General features: G+C 40.3%; 2 protein-coding genes across 2 annotated transcripts; both read left to right on the forward strand.

Annotated features, from left to right (window-relative positions):
- Positions 1–1,882: 1,882 nt before the first annotated feature.
- LOC115772610 (hepatic lectin-like) lies at positions 1,883–6,237 on the forward strand. The gene is made up of 6 exons (XM_030718959.1): positions 1,883–1,948; positions 2,390–2,479; positions 4,669–4,935; positions 5,036–5,202; positions 5,712–5,848; positions 5,950–6,237. The coding sequence occupies exons 1-6, from the start codon at positions 1,936–1,938 to the stop codon at positions 6,101–6,103; spliced, it is 828 nt and encodes a 275-aa protein (XP_030574819.1). The 5' UTR covers positions 1,883–1,935; the 3' UTR covers positions 6,104–6,237.
- Positions 6,238–7,822: 1,585 nt separating this feature from the next.
- On the forward strand, positions 7,823–12,067 carry LOC115773037 (CD209 antigen-like). The gene is made up of 6 exons (XM_030719534.1): positions 7,823–8,051; positions 8,204–8,311; positions 8,927–9,187; positions 9,287–9,447; positions 9,532–9,788; positions 11,733–12,067. The coding sequence occupies exons 1-6, from the start codon at positions 7,943–7,945 to the stop codon at positions 11,881–11,883; spliced, it is 1,047 nt and encodes a 348-aa protein (XP_030575394.1). The 5' UTR covers positions 7,823–7,942; the 3' UTR covers positions 11,884–12,067.
- Positions 12,068–14,549: the final 2,482 nt, after the last annotated feature.

Raw genomic sequence — 14,549 nt, forward strand, 5'->3', positions numbered from 1 at the left:
TTATGATTGTACAAAATTTTCCAATACAGCAGTACCTGCTGGTGAAACTGTGAAAGTTTACACCAGACCCATCCTTCAAATCTGGGGAAGAGAAGGACAGATCCGAAGGCCGCATTTGGAGGAGCCTTCATCGCCTCGCTGTGACGTAATCGGCCTACAAATGCGGCCTTCGAAGGATGCGGCCCCTGAATTTGGACACAGCTCTTGTTTAGCAGTTCCACAGCAAATACTGTGACGTAATAGACAAGAAAACGTAATAGGGAATAGAGAAAACTGAAAAGACGGGAAAATATGAGCCCTCAAAAATATAAGGATATCTACACAGCACTAGGAGAGAATAATGTAAATTTTCTGCACTCCTAGACACTCAAAGTACGCAAAAAAAAAAATTATTTAAGGGCTAAAAATGTGGATTTTGCTTGATATGTCCCCTTTAATAGCTGCTCTGTGATGATTCTCTGGGCTTCTGTCATGGTCCTGGGCCGGTGGCCCAGCGTTTTGAGTTTCTTTTGTGTAGCTTTCTTTGTTATACTTTTTAGGTTATGTTTCTTAGTGTTTCTTATAGTTATATTGTTTGAGTATGATGTTTAGTTTCCCTTGTTGTTTTGTGTATGTTCTCTTTGTCAAGTTTTCAGTGTTAGGTCTGCGTCTGTTATGTTTAGTCAGTTCCTGTTTTATTTTGACAGTCTCGTGTTCCCTGTGCTTTGTGTTTAGTTTTGCTTCCCCTTTGTCATTAGGTTCATTTGGTTCACCTGTCTTCCCCTGTTGTTTCCACTTGCCCTAATCCCCTTGTGTGTATTTAAGCCCTGAGTCTTCCTTTGTTCATTGTCGCGTTGTTGTCATTGTTCTCCCCAGTGTTCCCCTCCTAGCTGTGTGTTTTGGTTTTTGGTTTTCTCCCAGGCTTCCATTTGTTTTTTGCCCTGGTTGAGATTTCTGGTTTTTGTATTTTGTATTTTTCGAGTCCCTGCAAATAAACAAGTTTTAGTTTACGTCTGCGTATGTCCTGCACTTGGGTCCTTCCCTCCACACACAGCCCCTCACCGTGACAACTTCAAGGCATTTATATTAAGAGTTAGGATGCCCTCTATGGGTCAGACTTATTGCCACTTGTTATGTAGTTCACGATGCCAAAATTGTAGTTTCATGATGTGGTTGAAGAAATCCTTCGCCGACAGTCTTAATGTATAACATAGAGTTTATTTACAAAAAAGACAATGTCATAACCGATGCTTTGTAGAGCCATCGGGGGACAGGAGGAAAAACAGACATTATATAGTGTTAGCAACCCCCACATCCTCAGCCTCCTAACCTATAGCTAAACATCTGGACAATCCCTTATATGGAAAGCCAGAGATCCTACAAGGACATTCTATACATTCCTTCTGTGGGGGAAGTTTAAATCACATCTCCTTTGCCTGAGCCCTTAAGGAAAGAGACAATACATACATTCCAGTAAAGACTTTAAGAAAGAGAACACATATGCATACATAGAATTTCAGCATAGCAGTACAAACACCATATATAGTATTTTCTGAAAAACCAGGTATATCTTGTTTCCTGCATGTATGTGAGGTCATTCTCTTTTTTGGAGAGAGCAACAAAAGGTTACACTCTCATACCATTCACTGATCAAAGCAGCCCTGAACTCAAGGCCTTAATCCTAAAGGAGAAAACCTATACATAGATGCAGTTTAACACACAATTTAACACAAAGATCGATCAGACACCACAGTTATATACTACCGTGATTTATGATGACTCGACAAATGGACAGTGGGTGTTACTGTGCAAACTATTTCATATATGGAACTGAAACCATGAAACATGCCCATCCATGTATATAAGGTGGAGAAAAGCATCTCAATGTGCAGAAACTGCAGCACTTCAACAGAGAATCAACATAAGACGGGATCATTTTTCTTCAACGCCTGCAAAATGTTTAGAGAAGGTATGGCTTTTGTTTTTTATTTTACTCACTCTTTAATTTTTTTCCATCAGTAAATGCAGGCCAGCTTCTGATTTCAAAGAGTTATAGCCTATCATTGTTCCGATTTTACTGAACAAAGAATTCTTCCTAATCTAAGCCACGATGAACATAGCATTAAATTCAGGTTTATTGTTATTATCATCTATTATCGTATTTAAAATAAGACTCAAAATTAGCTAAAGTATTTTCTGAGTTACTTCATCCAAATTTTCTAGTTTTCATTTGTTTTCTGCACCTTGCTGAGCAAGGTGCAGAAATAGCCGGATTCAAATTAGCCGGATTCAAATTAATTCAAAGTGTTTTATAATTATCTTAAAACCTTTGAAAATGAAACCAAACTTTTCAGAATTCAACTGTATTTTTTTTCTTTTTAAAATTTGTATGTATGACCGTGTATTATAGGTGGAGATGGATGTAATCGATGGGTTGTGCTGTGCCTGGGACTCTTGAACGCTGTTCTGCTGATAGCTGCGGTTGTTCTTGGGAATAACTGTGAGTATGACTGTTTAAACCTTATAGTGTAACCTTCCCTTTTTTGTAGAATTACACTATGATCGCAAAGACAGTGACCAATAAGTAATTGCAGAAGGAGAAATACTTAGAAATTTAGTGACCCTATCTATTGCAACATGATAATGTGGTCATTTTTGATCAGTACTGCTAGATTATCCAACATTTAGTTGGGTATTAAAGTCTTCCATCCATCCATCCATCCATCCATCCATCCATCCATCCATCCTCTTCCGCTTATCCGGGGCCGGGTCGCGGGAGCAGGAGCCTAAGCAGAGAGGCCCAGGCTTCCCTCTCCCCAGCCACCTCATCCGGAGGGACCCCAAGGCATTCCCAGGCCAGCCGCGATATAATCTCCCCAGTGTGTCCTGGGTCTACCACGGGGCCTACTGCTGGTGGGACATGCCTGGAATACCTCACCCAAGAGGCAGCCAGGAGGCATCCTAATCAGATGCCCGAGCCACCTCAATTGGCTCCTTTTGATGTGGAGGAGCAGCGGCTCTTCTCTGAGCCCCTCCCAGATGGCCGCACTCCTCACCTCATCTCTAAGTGAGAGGCCAGCCACCCTTCAGAGGAAACTCATTTCTGCCACTTGTATTCGCAATCTTATTCTTTCAGTCACTACCCAAAGCTCATGACCATAGGTGAGGGTAGGAACGTAGATCGACTGGTAAATCGACAGCTTCACTTTTACACTAAGCTCCCTCTTCACCATGACAGACCGGTGGTGCCACGATCCGTCTGTTGATCTCCCGCTCCCTTCTCCCATCACTCGTGAACAAGACCCCTAGATACTTGAACTCCTCCACTTGGGGCAGGAACTCATCCCTGAGCCGGAGAGGGCAGTCCACCCTTTTCTGGCTGAGGACCATGGCCTCAGACTTAGAGGTGCTGATTCTCATCCCAGCCGCTTCACACTTGGCTGCGAACCATTCCACTGCGAGCTGGAGGCCACCCCCTGATGAAGCCAAGAAGACCGCATCATCTGCAAAGAGCAGAGATGAGACTCTGAGGCCACCGAGGAAGAAGCCTTCCGCCACCTCCCTACGCCTAGAAAGTCTGTTCATAAAAATTATGAACAGAATCGGTGACAAAGAGCACCCCTGACGGAGTCCAACACCCACAGGAAACAAATCCAACTTATTACCGGCTATACAGACCAAGCTCTCACTGCGGTTGTACAGAGACTGAATGGCCCACAACAACGGGCCAGACACCCCATATCCTTGAGAGGATAAAGAGCTGGTCCAGCATTCCACAACCAGGACGAAATCTTATTGTTCCTCCTGGATCCGAGGTTCGACTAATGGGCGGACCCTCCTTTCCAGCACCCTGGCATAGACCTTACCGGGAAGGCTGAGGAGTGGGATCCCCCGAAAGTTGGAGCACACCCTCTGGTCTCCCTTCTTAAAGATGGGGACCACCACCCCAGTCTGCCAATCCAATGGCACTGTCCCAGATCTCCATGTGATGTTGCAGAGGCGTGTCAACCAAGACAGCCCTACAACATCCAGAGCCTTCAGGAACTCAGGGGGAATCTCGTCCACCTCAGGGGCCCTGCCTCAGTCATCCCCCTCGACCCCAGACTGCTTCCACTACAGTAGGCGTGTCAGTGGGATTCAGGAGGTCCTCGAAGTATTCCTTCCACCGTCTGACTATAGCCTCAGTTGAAGTCAGCAGCACCCCACCCACACTATAAACTATGTGAGTGGAGCACCGCTTTCCCCTCCTGAGTCGCCTGACGGTTTGTCAGAATCGCTTCAATGCCGTCCGAAAGTCTTTTGGACACTTATGGACATCCTTATGTTTGAACATGGTGTTTGTTATGGACAAACTGTGGTTTGCACAGAAGTCCAATAACAAAGCACCATTCGGGTTCAGATCGGGCAGGCCGTTCCTCCCAATCACGCCTCTCCAGGTCTCACTGTCATTGCCCACGTGATCGTTGAAGTCTCCCAGCAAGATTATGGAATCACCGGATGGAGCACTCTCCAGCACCCCGCCCAGCGACTCCAAACAGGGTGGGTACTCTGAACTGTGATTCGGCACATAAGTGCAAACAACAGTAAGGAAACAGTATTAAAGTATTATTCACATAGTCCAGTTAAATCTAATCTAATCTAATCCAATCTAGTTAGTGTAAACATGAACACACTGTTGTCTCTATTTAGGTGCCAAAGTCAAAGAGGGCTCCTTCCACATTTCCCACCCAGCTGTAACACAGCTTTTCAGTGAGCTCGACTTTCTCCAAAGCAATCACAGCGACGTGATCGAAGCTGAAGAGGAGGCCAAGAAGGCGTTAGAGAGAGCGATCAAAAACCATGAAGAAATAAAGGTGAAAATTGAGCAGCTGAAGACCATCGGTGATGATTTTTGGAAACAGATGGAATCTCTGCGAACAGTGAAGACAAACCTGCAGTCCAACATATCAACTTTAGGTGAGAAAATGTCATTATTGCTTACAAGTTTTCTTTTAATGTGCCAACTTGGACTACACTAATGTCCCTGAAATGACCAGAACCCATTTGTTTCTCTCAGAGGGATCTTGTGGTAGCTGCCTCCCTGGATGGATTCTCTTCAACTCGTCCTGCTATTTCTTCTCTTCCACCGAGTCCTCTACTGTCACAAAGAACTGGCACAACAGCAGAGCAGACTGTGTTAGACGTGGATCTGACCTGGTTGTGATCGATGACCAGGTAGAGCAGGTGAGCTGAAAACAACCAAAGAGAGGAAGGTTGGAAAAAAGTAAGTCTGCAGACATATTAGTGGCCACAGAGAGACATTTGCACAGATCTGAACTCTGCTAACGTGCAGATTTAACAGGCTAAATTTTTACAACATTCACACCTTATTTTAAGTACATGCTGTTCTTTATTATTTATTTGGATCCCAGTTAGTTGTTACCAGATCATCACACTATAAACAGCCAACATACATGTTGGGCAAACCAACAGTTATCCAATCATGTTAGCCGTAACATCCTATGTAAACACAAAGAGCTGCTGACTGGGAAGGTGCAAGAATTTTGACACAAACCAGGTCAAACCAGGGCAAATTCAAATTTGACCTAATGATGGTCACAACATTGTGTTATTTACCCATTATATCCTGTTACATAAACTGGGTACGGAAAGAAATAAGTGCTTAAATATAGTTTTTAATAATAATTTTATCTCACTTGATTTTATTGTTTTTTTTTTTTTTGCTCACACAGAGATTTTTGAGCAGCAACATTGAAAATATGAAAACCAGTCCTCGGTGGTGGAAGAACGGATTCTGGATTGGTATCACTGACAGAGAGACTGAGGGGAAATGGGTGTGGATTAATAATGTCACAGAGGTGGAGCCAAGGTGAGAACTGAAACATTCTCTTGTTTGAAAATACGTGTTGCTAGGAACAAAAATGTAACCTTTTTTTTTAATTTTATTTTTTTTATTTGGACTTTTCTCAGGTACTGGATGGATGGCGAACCCAACGACAGTGGACATGAGGGAGAGGACTGTGGGGTTGTGGTTTCCTCCCCCTTTAATCCCTGGAAGACTCGCTATGATGGAAAATGCCAGACCGAAGATTTACACTGGATATGTGAAATGCCATCAAGATAACTGCTCTTCACTCATGATGTACTGCTCAAGCAATTAGTAAAAGTCTAAAATATCTTTCAGAGGTTTATTTCCTCACATTTAGCTTGAATGATTCTATCTCTGCTTTAGCTGTCATTACTTTGTCCATGGTGATATGAACCTTTAAAGTTTAACCAAGATGTACTTTTTGAAGTTTTCTCCAGTGAATTATTTAAAAAAAAAAAAAAGAAAAGAAAAAGCATCCAAGTGTGTTTTTCTGTTACTCTATCACAGACATTAAACTGGTGCAGGTTTGATGCTGAAACTATAACTGCTTTAAAAATTTGAACAGTTGTCATATGTGGCTGTGTGGCAGGCAGGGTTAGACCCAAATGCAGGACGCATGAAGCAGAGCTTAACACAAAACAGCTTTAATGCTGGAATCTTCTCACAAGATACAAGAACTCGAATTATAATATCTAAATCTCAACCAAGGCTGTGCTGAAATCAAGACAACACGCCTGGGAGAAAAAGGCGAAAAACCCTAAACAGGGGAACGCACAGCTAAGGAAGTTACTGCAAAACAGTGTTACTGCAAGAAAAGGGCTTAATTCTTTGTCCTTTTTCTGTTTTTTTCATTAATAGTAATCACTTATTTTCTAGTATAAAATCCCCACTTTGTATTTTAAAACATTTGCTTTACTTTTATTATCATACTTTACATTTCAAGTATGTTTATCTTTACTGTCGAGTCTTTACTCACAATACAAAGCGCCTTGAGGCTGACAAAATTCAGTATTTGGGTGCTAAGAAATTGTTCGACAATGAAAAATGATTCTGTGCACTACACACAGTCTTACAGTGGACTCCCAGGCCAATGTCAAGTATCAGCAGAACAGCAGCAAGAAGTGCCAGGCTCACAGCAGCCAGTCTGTTCCATCTCCCATTACTAACAGTGAACATGGACACTAAACAGAGAGGAAATGGATTTTCATTTTAATGGCAGAGGAAAATTTTCATGCACAGAACTGGCATAAACCAAAATATAAAGTGTTTCTTTTTTAACTAGCTGAGCTTTGTAAATGCTTCTCATATGATGTGTGGTGACAGTGATGGTCAATAACAACAGGATGAGTCTTTAACAGTGAGGGAATGAAAGCAAAACTATCACAGAAAATCAACCTACAAATAAAAAAAAAAAAAGGAAATAATGAACAGAACAAGGAAACAAAAAGGGACCAAGATGTAAACACCGAACAAAACAGGGAAGAACCACCGAGGGAAAAACCGAAGGAAGGAAACATAAATAACTCAAAAGTGGAAGCTGAAACTACGTAAATAAAGACCTAAGAATCAAACCTCAGACTAGAATAGTAAACCACTTAAACTCTATAAATACTGAATTGTAAAGAACCGCTGTGTATCTGAAGGTTTGGGAGACTCGATTGCAGGACTCAGGAATAAACATTATTTAGCAAATTTTAATGCTTCACAAAGAATCAGGAAAAAGTCACAAAGTCCCAAAAAGTTGTTAATCGAAGGGTGAGGTGCGATTTGTGGGTGTTTTCAGAGGTTCAGCATTAAGAAATGAAATTGATTTATTATCAGTGCTCACACTGAAGAGTGTTTCTTCATCTATTGGCTAAACGTGTTCCTCAAATTCTTTTAGAAAGGCCATCCTTTTTATCTGGAAAGTGACTGTGACACTCAGATATTTATAAGCGCTATCTCACTTCTGTTTTCTTTTTCACAGAATGCTGATTTCACTGGGCTTGTTTTTTAAGAACTTTTTGTTAATGACCTGAGCAGTAGCAGGCTGTGCCGACACATATTGCTGCCTACATGCGCTGGCATATGACTGAGATAGACTGAGCAGTGAGCATGGAGCCGAGAAACGGTAATTTTAATGGTGGTTTTGAGACACTCGTTTGTGATGAAGCTCTGCATGAGGAAGCACATTCTTCTCGTGGTCAATCTAACAAGAAACAAGGTATAAGAATTCAAATTTTTATTAATTACACTTCTGTAGTCAGGTTTTTGATTCTTTTGACTGAAGCAAGTTTTTATTGATAAGTTTCTGTAAATGTAACACATAATTGTCCCCTGCCTTTAAGTTGTAAAGTCATCTTTTTCTCTGTTTAGTGTCCATGTTCACTGCGAAACCTGGGAGATGTTACAGACTGGTTGCAGTGAGCTTGGCGCTTCTTGCTGTGGTTCTGCTAATGCTCAATATCGGCCTGGGAGTTCATTGTAAGTCAGATTGTGCATGTGAAGTGCACATTTTCATCATCAAATAATCTCCTGATTTTTATGTAATGCAAGTAGTTGTCAGACTTTGTCAACAGTCCAGAAATTTTGAAATGTAAAAAAACAAACAAAAAAAAAAACAGCATGTTTTAACTGTTTTAGAGCACAAAGTACAGTAGCATCCCGATTTAGTGTAGTGGTTAACATGTTTGCTTGGCAAGCAAAAAGTTACTGGTTCAATTGCTAATGTAAAATAAAACATGCTGACTTTTTTCCTCTCTTTTGACAAACGCAGCCTCTTTGTTCTAAAGAACCTGGAAAACAACTGATCATCAAAATGATCAGTTTCTGAGTAATTTATTGATTCATTCTACTGCTGCTAAAATCATCTGTAAAAATGTTGTAAATCTACAATAAAACTGAATGGTGTTTGTTTATTCCTTGAGGTTTAGATCATTAGATTAGGTTTACATGTAGATTATGTACCATGTACCAAAACATGTACTGTAGGTTTTGTCAAACCAGGGGATTATAGTGTAGTTATTTAAAAATAATCAAAATGAGAGCAAGGGGAGAAAAAAGAACTAAGCCTTTGTTGCAGTAACACTGTCTTTGCAGACAACAAACTCACAGATACTCACCTCACCCTCAATGACACCGAACGCATCAAGAAAGAGTTGACAGACCTCCAGGACACTTACAAGGCTGCCATAGAAACCATGAAGGATGCCACGAAGCAGCTGGACAGTGAGACGAGCCGTCAGACACAAACCAACTGGGAGCTTGAACATCAGACAAAAAGAAGCAATGACTACAAAAGTCAGATTGAAACAATCACAAAGGAAATTGAAACCATGAGGTCACACTTACGAATGACTAGTAAGACCCGTTTTACCATTTCTGTATATCATAAAATTGTCAAAGCATAATGATTTCTTTTATAGTTTTCTATAATGGTGTTATTATCTTTGGCAACAGGCAATGGCTGCAAACACTGTCCTGCAGGATGGATCTTAATGAACTCTGTATGTTACTACTTCTCCTTCTCGGACAATGGGTACAAAACATGGAAAGAATCCAGAGATTTCTGTCAGCTGCATGGAGGAGATCTTATAATCATAGACAGCAAAGATGAAGAGGTTAGTTCATATTTCTGTGCAGCTCTGTTCACACTCATTTCTGAAAATTGATTTTTGTTTTTGTTTCTTTCTATTTTTTGTCAGAACGCAACAGTAAATTACTTGATAACTCATAAAGCTGCAGTGCGACTGACTCGTGACCTAATCGAGGTGCACTCCAGTTCTCAACATTTCACACCTATGACAGACTCTGGGTTCATTGATTGGATGAGTAGAAGAAGATGGGTGGATAGATCAATGCATCGTCAAAACCCCTCTCTAATGGGCTTCTGGATTGGATTGAGAGATCTCCATGAAGAAGGGACTTGGAAATGGTGGGATGGAACATTTCTTGATGAAGGGTAAGAGTTTAATATGATTGATTGATTGCTTTATTTCAAGTGTGTAAATATAAATAGGCAACAAAAGTGCACTGCAAACAGGCAAGCACAGAAAAAGTACACTGAGTTGTCTTTAACAGCATTACACTGCTCAATTTACCTGCTCAAAAAGGAGTTGGGTAATATAAACTTGTAGTTCCTGTCCCCTTTGATGCAATTTGATAATTATCAGTTCAGTATCTATCTACATATACAGTATAGACATGCACACACTCAAGTATAACATTATGACCACTGACGGATGAAGTGAATCACACTGATTATCTCTTCATCATGGCAGCTGTTAGTGGGTGGGATATATCAGGGAGTAAGTGAACATTTTTTCCTCAGAGTTGACGTGTTGGAAGCAGGAAAAATGGGCAGCATAAGGATTTGAGTGAGTTTGACAAGGACCAAACTAGAGCATCTCCAAAACTGCAGCTCTTGTGGGGTGTTCCCAGTCTGCAGTGGTCAGTATCTATCAATGGTGGTCACAAACTACAGAGGCTGTGATGTGACAGCAGGAGACCTGAGTGTGTCGCTGGCGGAGGGACTTAACTGTTTCTCTGCTTGCTTTGAGACACCTCAGGACCACACATCTGCTCCAGCCCACAATCCAAATTATTTAATTCAGCAACAATAACAACAATAACAATAACAATAACAATAACAACCTCATTGACAAATTTGCTGATGACACCACAGTGGTTGGGCTCATCTCAAAGGGAGATGAGGCAGCTTGCAGAGAGGAGGTCCTGAAGCTGACAGCCTGGTGTTCAGAGAACAACCTGACACTGAACACCATGAAAACCAAAGAGATCATCATCAACTTCAGGAAACACAGGACTGAGCAGGCCCCCCCCCTCTACATCAACAGCGAGTGTGTGGAGAGGTTCCACACCTTCAGGTTTTTTGGTGTCCTCATCTCTGCTGATCTCTCTTGGTCAGATAACATCACAGCTGTTATCAAGAAGGCTCAGTAGTGACTTCACTTCCTGAAGGTCCACAGGAAAAGCAGATTAGATTCAAACATGCTGCTGACCTTCTACCACTCATCCATTGAGAGCCTGCTGACATACTGTATCATAGTATGGTACGGCAACTGCTCTGAGGCAGACAGGGGGAGGCTTCAGAGGGTAGTCAAGACAACACAAAGAATTGTTGGCTACCCTCTCCCCTCCCTGATGGATAGCTACACGTCTTGCTGCCCCAGCAGAGCCAAAAACATCATCGAGGACAGCTCACAGCCTGGCTTTGTACCTGCTGCCCAAGCAATCACCATGCTGAACTCACACACTCACCCACTCTAACTGTACAATACCCACATCTCAGGGCAATATTTATATCATTTTCATTTACCAAGTGCAACACTCAGCCATCTCCATCATTTTATATATATATATATATATATATATATATATATATATATATATATATATATATATATATATATATATATATATATATACTTATTTTATTTTTTACAATGTATATATTTTTATACACTCTATTTTATATTTTAGAAAGTGTAACTTTCTACAGCATACCACTGAACAGGAGTGGCCCTCCAATCTCATTGTACATGCTGTGTAATGTCAATAAAGGCATTCTATTCTATTCTAGGAAGGAACAGTGGTGAACCATTAACAGGGTCATGGATATACAAACATTTCTGCTTGTAGTCTGAAAAATGTGCATCTTTAAATTTAATGTAGCCTGTAATGCTAAATTTCCTGGAACTTTCAAATTAAATGTATACACACGGTGAAGCTTGTGTAAATCAGCAGTCAGATGTGTTTGTAGAAGATGGTCACTTATTAACATTACTTTCTCCTGAGGAATAAATTAAATGAATGAGATAATGACAAATGTGGACTGATTGAAAGCAAATAGCGTCTCTGTAGAGTAACCTATCATTTGCTTCAGGTACTGGAACGATGGTGAGCCAAACGATATTGGCAATGAGGACTGTGCAGCAGTGTATCCCCGAGAAAACTTTTTCAAGGCCTGGAACGATGTTAAATGTGACGCCGAAATGAAATGGATTTGTGAAAAAGCACCAACATCCATGAGCTAAAATTCCTGCAATGATACATACAATCCTACACAAATGCATGTTGCTATTGCATAAATCTCTGTAAACATTTGATAATAATTCTATAGTAATATTCCAGCTAACATGAAGGAGTAGTATCCTACACATTTATATAAACAGCTGTTTAAAATGTTTTGCCTTTGTGTGTACACTGCATTCATCTACAACAACGCTACAGTATATTATTCATTTTTAATTTACACATACTTACAGTATTTTGCATATTAACAGAATGGTTATACCACAGCTGTTGATGAATACATTAATAAACACTTATGTATGGTAACAATTAAAACTGCAGTTTTATTTGTATTAGCAGCCTGTGTCCAGAAGTAAACATGATGAAAATATGAAACAATTTACAACAAAGCCATCGATTATAATTCAGTCAGTGTTTCTGGCTGTAGATGTACCTCACATTTAGCAACTCATAAATCCAAAACACAAAAGGGTAACAACATGTCACGTTAGAGGACTTAAACTGAACTGGGTTAATGGATCATTTATAAATGAGATATAGCATGTCTGTGGTCATGAGAAATGGATGCTTTTCCCCAAAATCTTGACATTTTTTTACTAGTTTCTCAGACCTCCAGTTCCTAAAAGTCAGCATAGACTTTACTAAAATACATTTTAATCATTCACAGTTCAAATGAATCCTTATTTAAACACCTTAAGGTTTAGCAGTTTACCACATTTTAAAGGAGCTCCATTTTAAAGGAGTAATATCAGATACAAACAACTACTCAGTTTTTTATTGAGCTTCTAACATGTTGAAAACTGATACATATTCTCCCGCATATGCTGCAAGGGGCATTTGTGGCAGTGAGAGCACAAGGTGTGTTCATGCATCTCTGTCTGGAACAGGAAAACAGCTCAACGGGCAGAACCTGGAGCACTGTGATGGACAATTCATAGAGGACAGAACAAGGGCACAAACTATCATTTATGCCAAAATTTTCTCCAGATTACTTCAACTACTGCAAAACACTTGGACAAGACTGCTTAGAAATCCTGCTTTACAACTCAATTACTTACTTATAAGCCATAATAATAGTTTTTAAAGTCAGATTTATTATAATTATCATGGATTACTGTGCTAATTTTGTTTAAAAAGTGTAATTCAAAGCTTTCCATTTATTTGCTGGAGCTGTTGAGCTGTCTTGAGCTGTCAACAGCCTGATCAAAATGAACACAATGATTTACGGTCATCGTTACAAATCAAACCAAGCTTGTCTGTGTTCATTTTTTATGTTTTGGATGTGTTTTATTGACCCTGCATCACTGGTGGAGGTGGATTTAATTGACAGGTTATAGTATGTCTGGGACTCTTAAATGCTGTTCTGCTCATAGTCACTGTTGTTCTTGGGATTAACTGTGAGCTTGACAGTCCATGTGAAAAAACAACTGAAGTTTGTGGTAATTTTTTGATCAGAATTGTAGTTTGAGCCCAAGTTTAGCCTGGTATTAAATGCTTTACACACATGCACACACATACACACACACACACAGAGAGAGAGATTAATAATATAATTAGTGTTAACATGAACACATTCATGGTTCTGTATAAGAGGTACACCATATTGCCAAAAGTATTCACTCATCTGATTTCACACCCATATGAACTTGAGTGACAGCCCATTCTTATTCCATAGGGTTTAATATGATACAGCTTTGTCAAGTTCTTCCACACCAAACTTGCTCATCCATGTCTTTATGGTACCTGTTTTGAGCACTGGTGTACAGTCATGTTGGAACAGAAGGGGCCATCCCCAAACTGTTCCCACAAAGTTGGGAACATGAAATCGTCCAAAATGTTTTGGTATGCTGAAGCATTAAGAGTTCCTTTCACTGGAAATGAGGGGCTGAGCCCAACTCCTGAAAAACACCCCCACACCATAATCCCCCCTCCACCAAACTTTACACTTGGCACCAGAGGTGGTAAGTAATGAAGTTAATTCGTTACTGTACTTAAGTAGATTTTTCAGGTATCTGTACTTAACTTGAGTATTTATTTTTCTGACAACTTTTTACTTTTAGTCCCTACATTTTTAAACAAATATCTGTACTTTCTACTCCTTACATTTTCAAAACAGGCTCGTTACTTTTAACGCATCAGAAGTTTTCATTTCCGGTCACTGCGCCTTCAAACTTCAAACTGATCGAAGCCTAAATAGTGAAACAATAACACGAGGGACAGTCATACTTGTGTATCCATTTCCAGGGCTTATCGCATACAAAAAAATGAAAGAGTCAAAACCATATAATGTATGTATCACTTATAGCGCTGTGCCCAGGAGATACAGTGGGCCGGAATATCCGGAACAATGTTTTTGCTCGGTAAATCATTGGTCGTGGTACTTCAGCATTTAGCTGGAGCTGCGGAAGAGGAGCAAAAATAAAGGGAGTTACCTGTTGCAGGCAAATGCAACATTTCCAAATACTCAACAAATATCAGCAAATACAAATTGTCTGCAGTTTGTCACACAAGTGTGTCTAGTAGACACATGCTAAAAGAACGGCTGCTGTTTTTCCAGGGAGAGAAAAGAATGAGAGAAGTTCACTCAGAGATGGAGAAAGATGTAAGGAAGAGGACAGGAGAGGAAGAAGAGAGGTTAGATTTAAAGGCAAGGACTGCTCAGGGACAT

The sequence above is a fragment of the Archocentrus centrarchus genome, chromosome 22 (assembly GCF_007364275.1).
Source record: "Archocentrus centrarchus isolate MPI-CPG fArcCen1 chromosome 22, fArcCen1, whole genome shotgun sequence".
Lineage (NCBI taxonomy): Eukaryota > Metazoa > Chordata > Actinopteri > Cichliformes > Cichlidae > Archocentrus > Archocentrus centrarchus.

Bases quoted from the DNA above. Each gene is read 5' to 3' on its own strand.
- LOC115772610 (XM_030718959.1), top strand. The intron at 5,203-5,711 runs GTGAGCTGAAAA...TTGCTCACACAG, and splicing joins TCGATGACCAGGTAGAGCAG to AGATTTTTGAGCAGCAACAT. The intron at 5,849-5,949 runs GTGAGAACTGAA...GACTTTTCTCAG, and splicing joins GTCACAGAGGTGGAGCCAAG to GTACTGGATGGATGGCGAAC.
- LOC115773037 (XM_030719534.1), top strand. From the start codon at position 7,943: ATGGAGCCGAGAAACGGTAATTTTAATGGTGGTTTTGAGACACTCGTT. The intron at 9,448-9,531 runs GTTAGTTCATAT...ATTTTTTGTCAG, and splicing joins TAGACAGCAAAGATGAAGAG to AACGCAACAGTAAATTACTT. The intron at 9,789-11,732 runs GTAAGAGTTTAA...CATTTGCTTCAG, and splicing joins GGAACATTTCTTGATGAAGG to GTACTGGAACGATGGTGAGC.